The sequence below is a fragment of the Patagioenas fasciata genome, chromosome 10 (genome assembly GCF_037038585.1).
Source record: "Patagioenas fasciata isolate bPatFas1 chromosome 10, bPatFas1.hap1, whole genome shotgun sequence".
Classification (NCBI taxonomy): domain Eukaryota; kingdom Metazoa; phylum Chordata; class Aves; order Columbiformes; family Columbidae; genus Patagioenas; species Patagioenas fasciata.
Genome location: NC_092529.1, coordinates 21,922,760 through 21,939,283, shown reverse-complemented (window position 1 = coordinate 21,939,283; position 16,524 = coordinate 21,922,760). Strand labels below are relative to the sequence as shown.

The 16,524-nt window shown below is 43.9% G+C and overlaps 1 protein-coding gene across 2 annotated transcripts in view; it reads left to right on the top strand.

Annotated features, from left to right (window-relative positions):
* Window positions 1-16,524, top strand: part of SYN2 (synapsin II) — a 177,505-nt gene that overhangs the window by 120,548 nt on the left and 40,433 nt on the right. For both annotated transcript variants that reach the window (XM_071813319.1, XM_065845751.2), the window contains exons 6-7: window positions 11,235-11,297; window positions 13,546-13,688. In XM_071813319.1, coding sequence (XP_071669420.1) covers window positions 11,235-11,297; window positions 13,546-13,688 — 206 coding nt within the window. The remainder of the gene's footprint in view (window positions 1-11,234; window positions 11,298-13,545; window positions 13,689-16,524) is intronic.

Here is a 16,524-nt window from a genome sequence, read left to right as displayed (position 1 = left end):
GGGCTTCAGCAGAAGAACGATTTTCTCTTTTTCCAGTAAATTTCCTTGCAGTTCGGATTTAAGAAGGGGTTCTGCCGCCTCTCTGGTTTGGTCGGCGAACAGCGCTGCCCTGTTCCCGCTGGGTCCATTCGCAGCCGCTGCTCTTGCCCCGCACTCCTGTGCGTTCTCGTGAAACGACACCCGTGTTTGCAGCCCACACAGAACTCCTTTCATCAACGGGCATTTCAGCGCTCTGCTTGTGAGCTCGGACAGTTGTGGGGTACAAGGAATAAGGAATTAAAAGGAGCAATAACGCATTTGTTATTATTACATCGCAGATTTAATTTAAGGAAAAATCTCTGGTGGTGTGTGTTGGACACACAGCTCTCTCTGCACTCCCTGTGCTCCTCAGCCCTCACCGGCATGGAGCGGTGTCCGTGTCCTCTGCCTCATGTTGTACATGAAACACAGACACAAATGCAAGAGCTGGGAATCTTTTCCAGCTCCAGATCTTCATTGCTGTAACAATCCGGGTGTGTGTAACACGCAGACACCCCCTGTGCATAAAGAAGTTGTTTTGTGAGCCAGCAACAGGAGGTTTGATTAGAGAGTAATAAAATACATAGATAGATTGACATGCAGGACAGGACTGCTTAAGGGATTGCATATTTCACAAATCAAGCATAGGAGTTGAGTATTCATTAACATAATTTGAACCATTTTAATCCAGACTCTTGCAAATGTATTTCTTGAAGTTTACCTCTACACAAAGTAGCTTGTTACCTGCATATAGGTGTATACCTGTTTCACAGCACCAGATTTCTATTCTTTCTTAACAGTAAGAGGTCAGTTTTACAATTATTACTGTTCTGATTCATCCTTTTTTCCCTCTCCAAAAAAAATACTCTGTCAAGAAAAAGGAAAAAGAAAAAAGAAAACCACAAATATTCAGAATTATGAGAATTGTGTCTCATTTTCAGACCTCAGATCTACTTCAAAACTGGCCAGGAATGCTGTACGCTGTGTCCTGATTTAGTTCAAGCAGCCATACTCTGGTTTTTAGTTTTTCAGTCTGAAGTTTTGGCTTCAAGTCATAAAGTTGGATCCAAGTCCCAGACTAACGCCTGAAAATAACTTAGACCTGTTAAAATCTCTGTTACACCTGGAGAAAACGGAGTTCTTTCAGGAAGATTTTCATGTGAGCAAAAAGATAAAGCTATGAGGCTGAAACCTTCCATGGGAAGTTCAGGCTACAAGCAGAGCACAAACCCCCTGGCAGGTGCTGCACTGGTCGCCGTGGTCGGCAGTTCTAGGACCATCGATTTTCAGGTCTCACGTAAGGCAGTAGGACTGGAAGGTGAGGAATGAATTAATTGAGAGCCACTGATTGGTTTCCAGATGCCACCACACGGAGCACGGGTGACCGAGGCCCCTGAGATGGCCCGGGTGAGCCCGTCAACCCGCTGTGCTCCGCGTGTCTCAGAGACGTTTGTGTCTAGTGCCATCAAACTAATGGTGCAATCAAACTAAACTTATTAGGCTCATAACAAAATTTAAAATAATATTGTGCAAAGTTAAAAATAAATTCACAACTATCTCACAGGCATAGTTGAAAATTAAATACTTAACAATGTGTAGAAGCGTAAACATGCTATAACTAAATCTCATATGGAATTGTGCAAATGCCATAAAACCCCATTTTAATTGCAATCTTACATAGTGTTTCCTGCAGCTACCCTTGAAATAATTTTTAAGAGTCTTTCAAAGCCATCTGTGCATAGGTGGAGTATTTCAAGCCCTCAGAGAAGCTTTCGGCGAGGTTTGAGTCCAGACCGACGTCCCCGCAGGGTCTCTGGGGGGGAGGGCTCGGGACGCACAGAGCTCCCCGCTAAACCAGAGCGTTGTCCGGTTACTGTCAGAGTTTACACAAAGACAGACTTACATCCTAGCATTTGAAAGGGACTTGAATACATCTGGAAATCTCTGTACTTGGGAACATGTTCTTACAAATGCAAGACAATGCATTTTTAATCCATTATCAGAGGAGACCAACATTACCTGTAGCTTCTACTGGTGTCAGTGCAGTGCTTGAGTACCTGCTGCCTCTGAGCAGTATCAGCAGGTATCGGGTTTTACTTTGAAGCTGCATTGTCCTTTGTCACATTCTATATTTTTCACAGTATTAGGAAAATTACTTTTAGAGAATCTAAAAACCCCCTCAGCTCAGCACCCCTTCTGTATCACAGTTGGATCTTGACCTTGTAAAATACAAAGATTATTCCCAAAAGACACAGAAATATTCCTTGACTGACTTTTAAGCAAAATAATCTTGTATCTTAAATAATAGGAAGAGAAATTACAGCCAACATGTTATAAACAGAAGCGGACTGAAGGAAAAGAAACACTTGGTTATTTTACAGATTGTATAAATGGACTAGGAGCGCAGGGCTTCGTTCCCTACGCTGCGTTGTGATGTCGATTTTCCTTTGGTTTGATAAGCCCTGATGTCGCAGCAGCAGCCAGGCTGGTGCCCTCTGCTTGGTTACGTTCTGATACAGCCAACACTCGCTAATGAGAAACAGAAAAGTTCATTTATCAAGGGATGTCGTCACCAATTCCTTCAACTCATTGTTGACACAGTAGAAAAAACACTTGACGCTTTCTCATTTCTGTCCAGCTAAGCAAGTGTCGAACAACTCATTTCTGTGTTCTAGTAAGATGCGACAAAATAAAGAGGATTGCAGACAATCCACTGTTTGTTGATGTGTGCAGCACAGAAACAGGGCAGGAATCCTGACTACAGCCGAATTTATCATCAGCTTCATCTCTTTTCAGTGGGAATTCTAATCTTGCCCAGGACTTCCATCTCTGGGGGGGGTTTTTGTACTGTGAGTACAAACCAAGTCCTGTTTTCTGTAAGGGGCAGCAGGATGCGTGCAGGTTATTGACCCTGGGTGCTGATGGGGAGCGTTTCTCTCACGGGACTGAGTTGGGTTCATTGAGTTCTGCATGGGGATTGTCCGGCCGGCCTCGTGCAAGGCTCTTGAGCTCCCGCGGGGACACCACGCTGTCCTGTCCAACTGCCACCTGGGATCGACACCATGTCCTTCGGCTGGGCCAGTGCTCTGTGTGTCAGCTTCTGGCCAGTGGTGGAGTGTCATTATTATATCTTTATTGATCTTGTTCTCTCTCCACTGTGGCAAATGAATCTTTAGAGCCACCAAGATGCTGAAGGGAGTGGAGCATCTCCCGTGTGAGGAAAGGCTGAGGGAGCTGGGGCTCTGGAGCTGGAGAAGAGGAGACTGAGGGGGGACTCATTCCTGGGGATCAATATGGAAAGGGGCAGTGTCAGGAGGATGGAGCCAGGCTCTTCTGGGTGACAACCAGTGACAGGACAAGGGGCAATGGGTGCAAACTGGAACACAGGAGGTTCCACTGAAATTTGAGAAGAAACTTGTTCCTGGTGAGGGTGTCAGAGCCTGGCCCAGGCTGCCCAGGGAGGTTGTGGAGTCTCCTTCTCTGCAGACATTCAAACCCGCCTGGACACCTTCCTGTGGAACCTCAGCTGGGTGTTCCTGCTCCATGGGGGATTGCACTGGGTGAGCTTTACAGGTCACTTCCAACCCCTGACATCCTGTGATTCTGTGATTTTAGACTGATGGCAGGCAGGATTCTCACCAGTAATAGTCTGTCGGTTGCTTTCTTGATGCTTTGCTAGAGTTCTCATTTGGCATTGCATCTATTTTCACTTAAAGCTACTTTCAGCAGAACTGTGATCGTCACAGTCCACATCCTGTACAAAAACTGGACAATAGTGTAGATAATGCAAAATTAGAATAGTATTTCACAAACTAGATGAGCTTGCATGAATTTTCAATTGCAGTGCCTCCATATGCACCGTAGCCTGCTCCAAAAGGGAAGGGATCTATAGCTGTCCCTCCTGAAATACTGCAGTAAAAAAGCCTCATACAGTTTCTAGGCAGAGCAATTTGGGTAATTCTTTTCTAAGGTGGCAGAATGTTACCTGGTTTTAGAGGCAGCAGTTTGCTGACTAGCTGGTAGAATGATTGGAATGGAAGGAAACACCGACAAGCCAGAATCAAAACATCATTTGTTTCTGCGAAGATTTTGTCTTCTCCAGAATCTCCACTAGAGATCTGTGGGAACTGCGCTTTTCCATTTGCTGCCATTATTCTTTACCTTTGTCTTTTTAATGACAATTTCTGCTTTCAGGTTGTGCAGGTGTTGGAAGCTTTTTCGACCATCAGATCACTTCTGTTTTCTTTTACACAATCGTTCCTCTTTGATTGAAGAATATTTGTGGGAACAAAGGTATTTTAGATTGATTTGCTGGCTCAGATTTGCTTGATCTTGTCAGTTTATCCAGCAAGATCACGTCAAACTTGTATGAATTTCCGTGAGCACCGAGAGAATCACGTTCAGATCCAGTCTCTCGAGGGGCTGCTCAAAATACCCATTTTCACAGCAACTCCCGTTGATTTCAGTGGGAACTGAGCTGGCCCAACACTTCCCTGGGATCAGTCTATATTGCACTTATTTAGGTTATAAGCCATTTTAGCCCTCTGTTTTGAATGAAGAAATCACAATTAGGGTGAATTTGTGTCTCTTTGGTTCCCTGGCACATGAATCAAATTAAAGCTCTACTCGTTTTACCCACTTGAGCTTTCAGATTTCTTTAATGCCCATTTTTCTAAGAAGATAATCCAGAGCATATCAGATTCTGCATGGGCTTGCCGTGCGTGTAAATGGGTACAAAACGTTACTCCACACAGATAGAGTTCTACACTTATTTTTTCTGTCGGGGTAGGAGGCGGTGGAAAATCTGGCTGGACATGGTGAATTGTTCTTTGTGTTTGTTGCAAATCCGAGCTGGTTAAACGAGCTGTTGCTGGGTTTGGTAACTGGGAGAGGAGTTCGTTGAGCTACCCCTGCTGGCGAGCCCGGCCGCACGCTGAGCCCGGCTTTACCTGCACGCCCTGTTTGCTTAAACCCAGGCAGGCCAGAGAAAGTCCATCCTCTGCTTGTTTATTGAGTCAGGGCTCTTCCTGCCCGTTTCTGGGAAAGAAAAAGTGAAGAAAAGGCCTCCTTCATTATTTCGCTTTTAATTTCCTTTCTCCAAAGCAAGCAGAGCAAAATTAGATTTAGTGTGATGCATATTCCACAAATAAATTGCATGGGACTAGAGTGGTTAAATGAACTTTGCTTGGGAACTATTGGAAAGGTAAATATTTAAACACAGAAATTGAGGTGAGTTGTGTTTATGCAACACCTTTTTTTGTTGGTGTTGCTACTTTTTTCCTCCCTCTCTTTTTTTCCTATTGTGGCTTTTCTAGTCAACTCACCCGTGGGGACATTAAAGCCAGGGTCAATGCCACCTTCAATAAACCGTGGTTTCTGTATTGTTGCCAGCAGAGGACTTTTTTTCCCCTATTTTTCTTTTTTTTCTTTGCCTACTTTTATGTTTCTATACAACTTCAATTCTATTTTACATTATACATTGAAAGAATTCAAAGTAAATTTACAATAATGCAAATAATTATATCTCTCGGAAATAAAATAGCTTATATGACATGACTCTAAGTACTGTTCAGAAATACTTAAATTGCAGAAATGAACTCTAATTAAGAGTGTATGGGCTTCATAGCTAGTTAAAATAAAAAATGGAAGTATTTTTGGTGACCAGTCCTGGTGTTTTCACAGAGAGCTCTGTGGGCAGTGTTCCCATATATAAATATCCTGCAGTGCAAAGCCCAACGGGTTCCTGGGCGTGAATCACCGGGAGCAGGGGTGCGCGGGTCTGGGACCGCAGGGCGCAGGTTTGATCAGACAATTCCTTCACAAACGCATGGTGAAACGGGGCCACACGCTGCAGTGACCTCGGGTCTGCTCCGGGAAATCAGTTACAATTATCAAGTAGGGTTTGTGCCCAAGAGCCTCAGGTTTGTGAGGGGAACGTCCCAGCTCCGGGGCCACCCGCATCCTCCAGTGACCCCGCGTCGCCTCCCGTTCCACTGCCCGTTGTGTTTCTTGGTAAAACACAAGTTAAATTGACTTTGTCGGGTTCACTGGGAGGACGTATCTAGTGGAGTGAGGCCTGGATCCAGTGCAGTGCCTCAAGGGTCTGTGCTGGGGCCGGTACTGTTCAATATATTCATCAATGATTTGGTGTTCCCCAAGTCCCCTGGAACCCGTGTTGCTGATGGTTTTTGGTGCTCTCACAGCACCTGCGTGCTCTTTGTGACCACTTGTATAGTTTGATCAGTGTCTTTTGAACCTGGTTTTAAACGGTTTTCTTATATTCTAGCACAGTGAAGACCAATAATCACAGTGTTTGCTGAAATTCATTGAATTTTCTGCGTCTCCTTGTTCATTCAGCATAATTATTAATATGAGGGATCAGAACAGAAGATAGACCAACCCTAACTCTTTCGTACAAACAATGTATGTAACATATTGAAAATGTCCTGACATTTCAGGAGAGCAGTACAGTATTATTTTGCAGATTTCAGGCATTTAAATTTGGTTCTGATCAGTAACAAATGGATCTTTGAACCTAATTTGTGTTGAATCCAATTTGCAAAGCATCCTAGCAATGATGTCATAATTAACATCAACGGGAGAATAGAAATCCAGAGCCTTAATGAGGGCGATTTGATCACTTGGTGCTCCCAACACCAACAGTTTCAGAAGGCTTTGTGGTCCCATGCTAGCGAACCCAACAGATGTCATGACCTAATTCTGAGAGACTTAATGCCACGAGAAACAGGCTGCCGGGATGTATTTCACAGCGATTGCTGGGAGTGCACGCTTGCCTTCGTTAGTGTTTATTCAGCAACTTCAGAATATTGGGTCACATTTCTCCCTGGATTTAGTAATTCCACTGCTATAACCCCTGTTTGAGATAGTTCTTTGTTCGTGAATCTAAGTAATTTCATCGTAACTGCAATTACTTTGCTGTTTGCCTGTCAGTAGAAATCGCGTGTGCCGTGAGTCCCTGCCGCTCTGTCTGTGCTCTCAGTGAACGGATAGGAATAGATGCAATGAAAAACAAAGGTAAAATCCACGACTGTGGGAGATGTCGAGGGGTTGCTATGTTTCAATCAGTAATTTAAAAGAATTAAAGACTGCTACAGTTGCTGCAAGTGCTTTGGAAGCCCCTTGGCCTCCCATTTCATGGTTGTGCCGCGAAGCAGTGGTTTGAGTCCCGGTGCAAGTGTGTGGCCGAAAAATCAAATCACTCGCTTGAGAAAAATCGCTCCTGAGAGGACACCACCAATTAACTGCAAACGTGTGCACCTAAAAAAGTGTGTTATGCCCATTGCAGAATTGGTTTTAGTGACATTCAAACAACACCATTAAAAGAATTACTTTCAACTGGACTGCCTTGAAAACAGTAAAATAAATGGTAGTTATGTAAAATAAAGCGATAGTTAAGTGGCATGCAAATGAGCTCTTGAATGAAAAAGGCGAATACACAGTGATTTGGATAGGGAAAAGATAGACACGCTATTGAAAACATGAAGATTTTTCAGCCGCATTCTGAACCCATACACACTGATGTATTTCCATCACAGATTTAATCACCTTGTTCCCCCCGTCCTTGCACCTTGGCGGTGCAGTTACCCAGGACCGGCTCCGAGCTTTGCGGCATTTGCTGCTCTGCCCGCTGGGAGTTGTGTCCAACAACCTCATTTGTCTGGGCATTAAGTTTTAAAATATAACTCATGCTGCTAATATATGACAGAAAGCATGAAAACCAGTCATTTCAGTAAAGCAATGTCCACGCTAAATATTTCTCCGTTTGAACCTGGGAATCTAGACTTCGGTGACCAGGCTTTAAAAGGGTGCTGCTTCTACAGGGTTTTTACTACCGCCTTTTATCTACAAAACGTAATCTACGTTTTGCTCCCCTAGGGAACAGGCCTTCGGGTTCACAGATCAGTAGTAGATCAGTAGGACCTACTACCAGTAGGACCGAGTCCTAGGCACAGAATTGAGCCGCGCGACACATTCTGCTGAGATGAGGCCACACATTTCTTTAAAATAGCAATTGAGAAGTTAAAACCGCAGAAATGCAAACGTGCAGACTCAATCCCTCCTTGTAGTTTTTAGGAGATGCTAAAACATCCTAATACTCGGTGATGTTATTTTGATTACCGATATCATATCAGCAAATATCAGTAATGTATTTTGACTGGTTTGATATAGGTTCCTACAAATAGCCATGACAGTTTTTGCTGTCGTTACTAATGTTTATTACCAATCCAACCATATCCATATATAACTGTGGAAAATTGTATTGCGTGCTTGCCATGTGTTCTCTTTTCTCTCTAATTCATGATTATAGTTTATTGCATTGTTATTTAGGTGATAGTAGAAGCCTCTTTTAGCTTCATTTTTAAAAATATTCAGATGTATTTCATGTGTGTTATCTGCATGTGCGAAGGTTCATGTAATGTGCTCCATTTTCATCGCTCATGCATAGGAACTTGCCAGATTTCTTACTGTGATTTCTGTTGTTGGTCTTTTCTGAATTTTTCCTCAGTTTACAATTGTCGCAGTAGAATTCATGCTTTTCTGAATTTAAGACAAACTTTGAAAAACAAGCAATATTTTTGTAGAATGCCCTTTTCGTCCCAGTAATAGATTTCAAAGGAAACATGCAATGAGTCCTGTCAGTATCAGCTCTGTTTAAAGTGGATCCATTGATACATGTGAGATTTCCTTTCAAGTTCTCTCTGTACCAGCTATAGTGTAAATTCCAAGGGAACCCATGGAGGCGGTAGGTTTTTGGTGTTAGTGTCACTCTTGTATGGTACATAATGTTTCCCCCAATGTCTGACAAATCTTGCGAGCGCCTGTTGTGTTAGGACAGGAACGAACACACAGGAGCAGACTGGGAAGAAGTGGGACTCAAGGGGAATTTTCTATCATTTCAAGCAGAAATCCCCGGGTTTGTTATTTTCTGAGGGAGAAGGCAGAGGGGGTTTGAAACTTTTTCTTCTGTTCGTTCCTGCGGCCCACAAGGATTCCAGAGCTTTGGGATCCCGGGAAGGTAGGTGATCCGCTGATGACGGGCTGCAGGCAGAGCTCTGCCAGCATTGCCATTGGAACCCCGGCGCAGTGCTTTGTAGCTCAGCCATAAAGACGTGGTGCTGCCCTGGTGAGCCTTGGTCAGCAGTGGTTTGTTCCTCCTCCCCCCCAAAAAACAAAACAAATTGAAAAAAGAAGTGGCTGGTTTTAAAATATGCAAGCAATAAATAAGTGACTAGATGTATTTTGGATTTAAAGACCAACTCCTGAAATGGTTCCTAAACAAGACTTAAATAAATGACTTTCAAAGTATCTGTAGTTATTGATTCCTACAGCATTAATCTGCAGAATTTCTGCAAGAAATACCCATTGCCTGGAACGTGGCAGCCGCGGTTCCTCGCGTCTCATCGGGATCCAGGGTGGTCCGCTCGCCCGGGGGGTGACCCTGGCTTGCACATCTCGAGGATGCCTGGCAGAAGATACGAGATCTGTGTTACATCCCGACTTCACTACGTGCAGTCATTTAACTAGCAAGTCTTCAAATCAAACCTGGTTTTCTCCTGAAAAGACGTAGCTTTGGGTTTGATGCAGAAATCGGTGCAAACCCCGTGGCATGTGTTGTGTCGCTGGCAACTGTTGGACCCGGGGTCTCGTCAGGCTTTGAAATCTCTGATATGGCAAAGGTGTCAATGCAAAGATTCCATTTCTGATCAGGCAGAGCAGAAACCGAGATTCTGTCAAAAAACCAAGCAACTTGAGTTTGTGTGCTTTGACATCCTTTGTACGCTTTTCAAAAGAAGTCAGAACATCAGTGCATCAGGATGCGTTTGATAGGAAAGTCCATTTAAAAACCAACGGACCAAACCAGCTGAATGCGTTGTGCTGGGGACCTGCCGGTCAGTAACTGTGCAGGGAACGCCGCTGCTTCTGCTGCAGATTTGCCTTTCAGTTCAGGGGATTTTAAAGCAGGAATCCTTAAAAGCGTGTTGAAAATAAATGCTTAAAATGCAGGAGAAGCAGGTGTGAATTGTAATTACCTTTATAACCCTACAAATGGGTTTGAATGTTACCAAAAGCCGAGTGGCCTTTCTTTCTCTCTCTCTTAATGTCAATATTGACAGTCCCATGACATTTTCGGTGTAAATATCTGTATTTGTGTGTTTCTGTGCAGAGTGCAAAGCATGGCGAGATATATGTGAACTCCATTTAGCCTCTTGACAATCTTTTGCAAGTATTTGCGAAATAAATTTGTCATAAAATCTCTAAGAGGATTTCAGTAGTTTTCCAAAGCATCAGCTCTGCCTTTGATCGTATTTACTCTGTTAAAATTTGGTTTCAAAGCCCATGGCACTTGCTGTCCTGCTGCTGCCCAGTTCAATTACATGTTGAGGGCGTTCAGTTTTTTATTTCTAGTGATAATGCCGTTCTACTAAGTATTTGTATTTATGCTTGGTTGATAGAGGTTCGATATACGTACATTTTAGGTGGAAGAAAAAGACAAATCAGCGGCAGCTGCTCCCATGACCGGGAGATCTGAAGCTGCCTCAAATGATGGAAAGAAAACTGGTTATTCACAGAACTTTCAGAGAGACAGAACCATTATAATTTGGTTGAACACAGCGTATTCCTATGGCTTTGCACGTTTGGTTTCCTAATCAGTGGCTGAATTATGACTGGCGTTCTGTGCAGAAGCTGGAGCCTTCCCTAGAACCTGGATATTCTGTAAGAGAAGCTGCGATCTGCCTAAAGTTGTTCTGGTGAATTAGACACCATTGCTTTCAGAAGTGGTCACAAAAAGAATTTACAGCCTTGCTCAATAAAAGAAATCAAGGGGAAAAGGAAAAAGGTGATTAATTTGACATTATTAATGGTTATAACCTCTGAGAGTGTGAGTTTACGGGTCAGAACACACAGCAGCAAAACATAGAATAGGAAATGGCAGAAACGCAATTCAAAAAGTGAAGTTGAAAGACGTACCAAAAAGCTAAGGTAGAATTACACAAGGTGTATGTGTTGGGAATAACATAGCACTCGGAAAGCACGCACAGAGTCTTGCAGAGGTGAACAACATGTTCAAATAGCCCACGGCAAGAGCAGCTTTGGCTGCGTTGTGGTCGTGTTTAAGTCGTCTTCGTACCCGATGCAGGTCGGTGGGTGCGCTCCCGGCTGCTCTGTCTAACCCGTCTCTCTGTTTCCCGTAGCTGACCATGCCCACGTTCCCCGTGGTGGTGAAGATCGGACACGCTCACTCGGGCATGGGAAAGGTGCAGATGCTACTTACTGCATGTTAGGAGCCGGGGGGTTGTCTGCAGTCATGTGCATGTGCTTTCATCTCTTGGATATTTCAACTTTTCACTGTCTCGTAGCCCTACCCTCGCAAATCTCTGCTTGTATAGTATTCAAGAAAGCACCTCTCTTGAGGAAAATATTAAAACACATGTTTTCACATGGATACCTTTTCAGTTTATGCGCTGTCCTATACAGGACGTTCTTTCAACCGTGCCGAGATGCTTTCTTGAAGCAGAACTGTATTGATTAACATAGTTGACTGCAGTGAAACTATTTAAGAGTCAAGGTGTGTTTGCACAATCCACCTTTTGGACCTGGGAATACAGGAGGGTTTTGCCTTGGTTCTTCATTAGTTTCAGCTTGATACCGAACTTTCCTTCCTTTCCTGTCCCAACGTGTTCTCTGTGACTGTTTCATACCATTGTATAACTGCTGCTTTCTTTCTCCAAAGTAATTGCATTTCAGTGGTGAGTACAGTTGTTTTGATATCACTTCTCTCACAATGATGGTTTGGTGGGATATGGTTTAAATCCCACTTTCATTTATATCAGTGAAAATTTCTAGTTATTACAGATTAACCACTTTTCCTCACTGAAAACACTTCAGTGCTTTAAGAGTTTTAGATTATAAATCATGAGAGAACAGTTATATTTATCAAAGCTCCATGAACACAATATTTGCCACTAGCAATAGAAACGAAAAACTGATTGAGTTGTATTTTATTCAGTAATTATGCAAGATGTGCTGTATGTTGTGTTCTTTTCCCTATGACCACTTTGCTTTATTTTGTACTTAGTAAGTCAGGGGACATACAGCAGCCAATTTAATTGAGAGCAGAATTAAACGCTAATTACTTAAACTACAGTTTCTGTGGATTGCATACATGAAGTATTAGAATGTTTGTACCATCCTTTCGATGTTCACCTCTCATTTATAGAAAAGGGAAATAATACACAGGAATGTTCAGCATATTAAAGGGCATGAAATCTAGATTTTTTTAGCTACAAAATATTTTAAATCCTTAAAGATTATTGTGAGTGTTTTGTAGAGAGCTGTGTGCTGTCAGAGTCCACGTGAAGGTTCTGGCAGTAGCCCAGCCCTCCAGAACGGCGCTGCTGGAGCGCTGATTGCACCGGACACCGTTACCCTGGCACGTGCTGTCCGGTTTGCAGAAACTAAGGTGGAACCGGGCGTTGTGACCGATGTTGTGGCTCTCCAATGGCAGATGACTCTGTCCGGTTCTCCATCTGAGAGCTGGGAGCCGATACTTAAGCCTGTGGGTCTGTGTGAGCTCCAGCAGACCCGTTTGGCGCAGGTCCCATCGCACAGGTTCCCCTTGCAGAGGCAGGCGAGGCAAACAGGGCGCTGGGCATGCAGAGTTGCAACCTCTCCTAATATCAGATAACACGAGAAGTACTAACCCCTGCCTCCTTCCTCACCTTTCTGAAATGTACTTTGGGTCAGTGTGGTGCTGGAGTTCCAGCTTCCCATTTTCTTCTCACCCTGACTTCTCTTTGAGTCACTTTTTCTCCCCGTTCGAGCAGCTCCCTTGATGTCAGCCATAGAGATGTGCCCCCTGTCCAAAGAACACCTCTGTCCTCCACCTGCTCCCTCTCCCCTAAACCAACATTCCCCACTTTTCCAGCTCCCCCTTCTTCCAAGCCATTCAAATCGATGGGTGTAGCACCTCTCCCCATCTTAGCACAAGTGTTCGGGCTCCTGGAAAACCGACTCCTTGCAGGGAAGTGTGCAGGTGGGAAACCCAGCTCTGTTCTCTTGAGCCCCCTCGCTGTGCTCCCCATGAGTGCACACGGACGGCATCGCCCGCCATCTCCTCCTCATAGCACATGCTGGGCTACAGATTTACAGAGCTATCAAGAATTATGTGTCAATTAGTGTTGCATATTATCACACCTTGAAAAATGCTAAAGCCTGCACATATAAAATAACAATCACCACTAAAAAAAAAAAGAAGGTAATTGACAAGCAAAATAAAATTCTGCAATTTGCTTTCTACACATGAACAGGTAGTGTTGGACACTTGCATGCAGTAATGTTATAGAATCCAGAAATCAGATAAGATATCCAATACTTTGTTTATAAAATGATGCTGTCAAAAATGTGCTTCTCATGAATATAATTTGCAAGTGAATTCTCCATTTTGTTCCTAATTGCTCTTTTTTCTCTTGTGTCCGCTGTTCACTGGTGCTATGGTGACTCCAGATCAAGGTAGACAACCACTACGATTTTCAGGACATAGCCAGCGTGGTCGCGCTCACTCAGACCTACGCCACCACCGAGCCCTTCATAGACTCCAAATACGACATCAGGATCCAAAAGATAGGCAGTAACTACAAAGCATACATGTGAGCTAAACTCTTAACTTCTTTCACCCTTTTGTTTCCAAATTGGTGCAATCAGCCTAAGCCAGAGGGATGAGTCTCCGAGCTGCTGGGCTGACTCAGCCTCCATTGCCAGACTCTCCAAAGAGCTGGTGTTTCGGTTTCACAGGCAGCTAGATCAGCAAAACAGGTTATCATGTAGTGGTTGAGCTATGGTAACTGTGTTTATGCATATTTTTACGCTGTTTCAATTATCAAGCAATGTAACCTGACATACATTCATTTCAGTCATGTTTTTAAGACAAGTTAGATCACCTCATGTCTTTGTTCCCTCATGCTCACAATTCTGAGGCAGGAAAATATAACAAAACATGGACAAAAATACAGATATATATTTACATGTGCACACCCACATAGACATGCAAAGATATTTCTGTAGGAACTTCTGTAACACTGGAGGGATCAGAGATTCCTTGTATGTTGACGCTTGTAAGGTACAGTCAGGTTCTTTATCAGTAAAAACGATTGAACTCCAAGCGAATGATAAATACTAAGAGAAGCACAAGTTGGAGCCAGGTTAAAGAAAATGCATAAAATGTTTTATAACATTAAAGACACGGTTAGCATTAAGTGACAAGTAATTCCGGAACAGTCAACAAGCTCTAGGAGAAAGTAGAAACTTTTGCCCATGTAGGGGGAAGAGGCAAAATACAGGTTGATATTGGGAGGCCACACACTCTTGACTTCTCTCCTAAGGTGTTACTGTCACAAGGTCCAAACTGCATCAGTAACCCCTGGCCTCTCCCGACACATGATGTGAAGGGGTGTTTGAGAAAGAACACCAAAGATTGGGCCTTTCAAGAACAGCTCAATAGTCCGTCTGCATCTCACTGGGCATCTGAGGGGCCTCAGGAAAGCACCACACGGACCTGGGGAAACGCTGTTCCCAGAGGTCGGATCCATCCAGTGGCACAGACACTTGGGCCTCCTGCTGGACCCAGAGCTATCGGCGTTTTGAGTTGTACACGATGACCAAGGCAGGACACTCAGATAGCGCATGAGGACTGGGGGTTTCTGGAGTGCTGTGTTGGTGACTTTCCGTGTTGCTGGTGATGCAGGACACACGCCCTTTAGCTCAAGCTCCCTGCACAGAGCTCGGTGTGCTGGCTCTGCTCCACCTCTCCCTACGGGCAATAAGAATCATAAACAAATGCTTCTGAACAATACAGCTGTTAGCCCCTGGCTTCTCCAGGAAAGTCAGTTCTGATTTTGCTTGTCTTACACTGGTGTTCCAGATGGGTGACTTTTCCTGGCTTTGGACCCATATCTGGAGACATCCATCCTACTTTTCCTAACAGCACCATATTCCTGCACCCCAAAGTCACCTCTGTCCTGTCTGCCCAAACCATATCTTGGACCAGTCCCACCGCTTTGCCACACCAGCCTTACCTGTCTTAGTCCTTACCTGCTAAGCCTGAGATTTTTTTTTGCCCCAGGTTCTCCCTTGCCCCTTTTTTCCTGCCCGGTGTTGTTCCACAGCCTTGCTCTCCCTCCGCTTCCCGTCCCCATCAGCCTGACCTCGCCATCCCGCTCCTTCAAGGCTGGGATGGCATGGGTCTCTCTTGTTGGTGCTTTGACAGGCAGATCTCTTGTGCTGTGCTCCCCGTCCCTCCCCTCCTCTGCTGTTTATCATCAATGGAGTTGGTTTGTCTGTGTCTCACAGCTCCCGAGGGACAGAGTCCTGGGACAAGGCCCGGGTCTCGGTGCTTGTGACACACGCCCGGTACCAGCAGATGCAATATTGGTGACTTGGTGGTTCATCCCTGTGGCAGGAATTGCACCACTACATCTCACAGGAGAGATCCCTACCGTTTTTGCTGTGACTCGAAATTTAAGTGCTGTTCAGTGTCTACAATAATTTGGGAAGAGTCAGCCACGGTACATTTATCACTTTCAAACATAACTGTTTCTTCTTCGCAGAAGAAGCAGTTGGCCTAAGGGACAGCAAAAATAAGTTAAAATGACAGCTTGTTCCTCCTGTCTTTTACTTATTTTTAAGTTTCTACTCAGAAACTACGGGTTCATCCAAATGCTAAAAGCCTCGCCATCGTTTTTTCTCTAGATTCTTTCACACAGTTAAATCACACCAAAAAATGAAATACCAGTGCATTGTTATAAAGCATCATGAAAAGGAGAAGATTTACCCGATGTCTGAAAAATTCCTCATACGCATACATATACATTATGTCAGTAGACTATTGTTTTACAGCTGGTTCTCATTTTGTTCTGAGGCACAGGAACAGAGTACTTAGAGAGCCACCACAAGAAATACCAGCTCAACATTTGTTTTTGTAGTTTAAAGAGAGTTATTAAGAGCTTCAGTTTTATAATTCTGTGGGAAATTGTGGTATAAGTGGATCCATGACTCACAAAACACTGGTGCTTATCATCTGTCAGTGGAGATTACAGCCAAAATGCACCATTGGATCCCGCTGAATACCACAGCTCCCAGAACGCTTTGTGACGCATACTTAACTGCACTCGGTGCTGTTACAGAATCCATCTGACTTCAAGGAAACAGAGTTAAAAGGGTCACACACCGTGAAGAAAAACAGAAATAAAACACTGCACTGAAGTCTCCTCTCCAAAAGCAATACTGTGAATCCTAACTTAATGCACTTTGAGCAAAAGGTCAATAGAAGAAGAGCAGAGCACATCAACCAAAAAAGGCAGTGCTGTAGAACCAAACCACTGCCTATGGAAGAACCGTAGGTAGACGTTTCTACCTGTCTTTCTGATGGCAGGTGTCTGCCCGGACAGTTTGGATTGTGTACTTTAAATGGTACTAAATAAAGCAGAA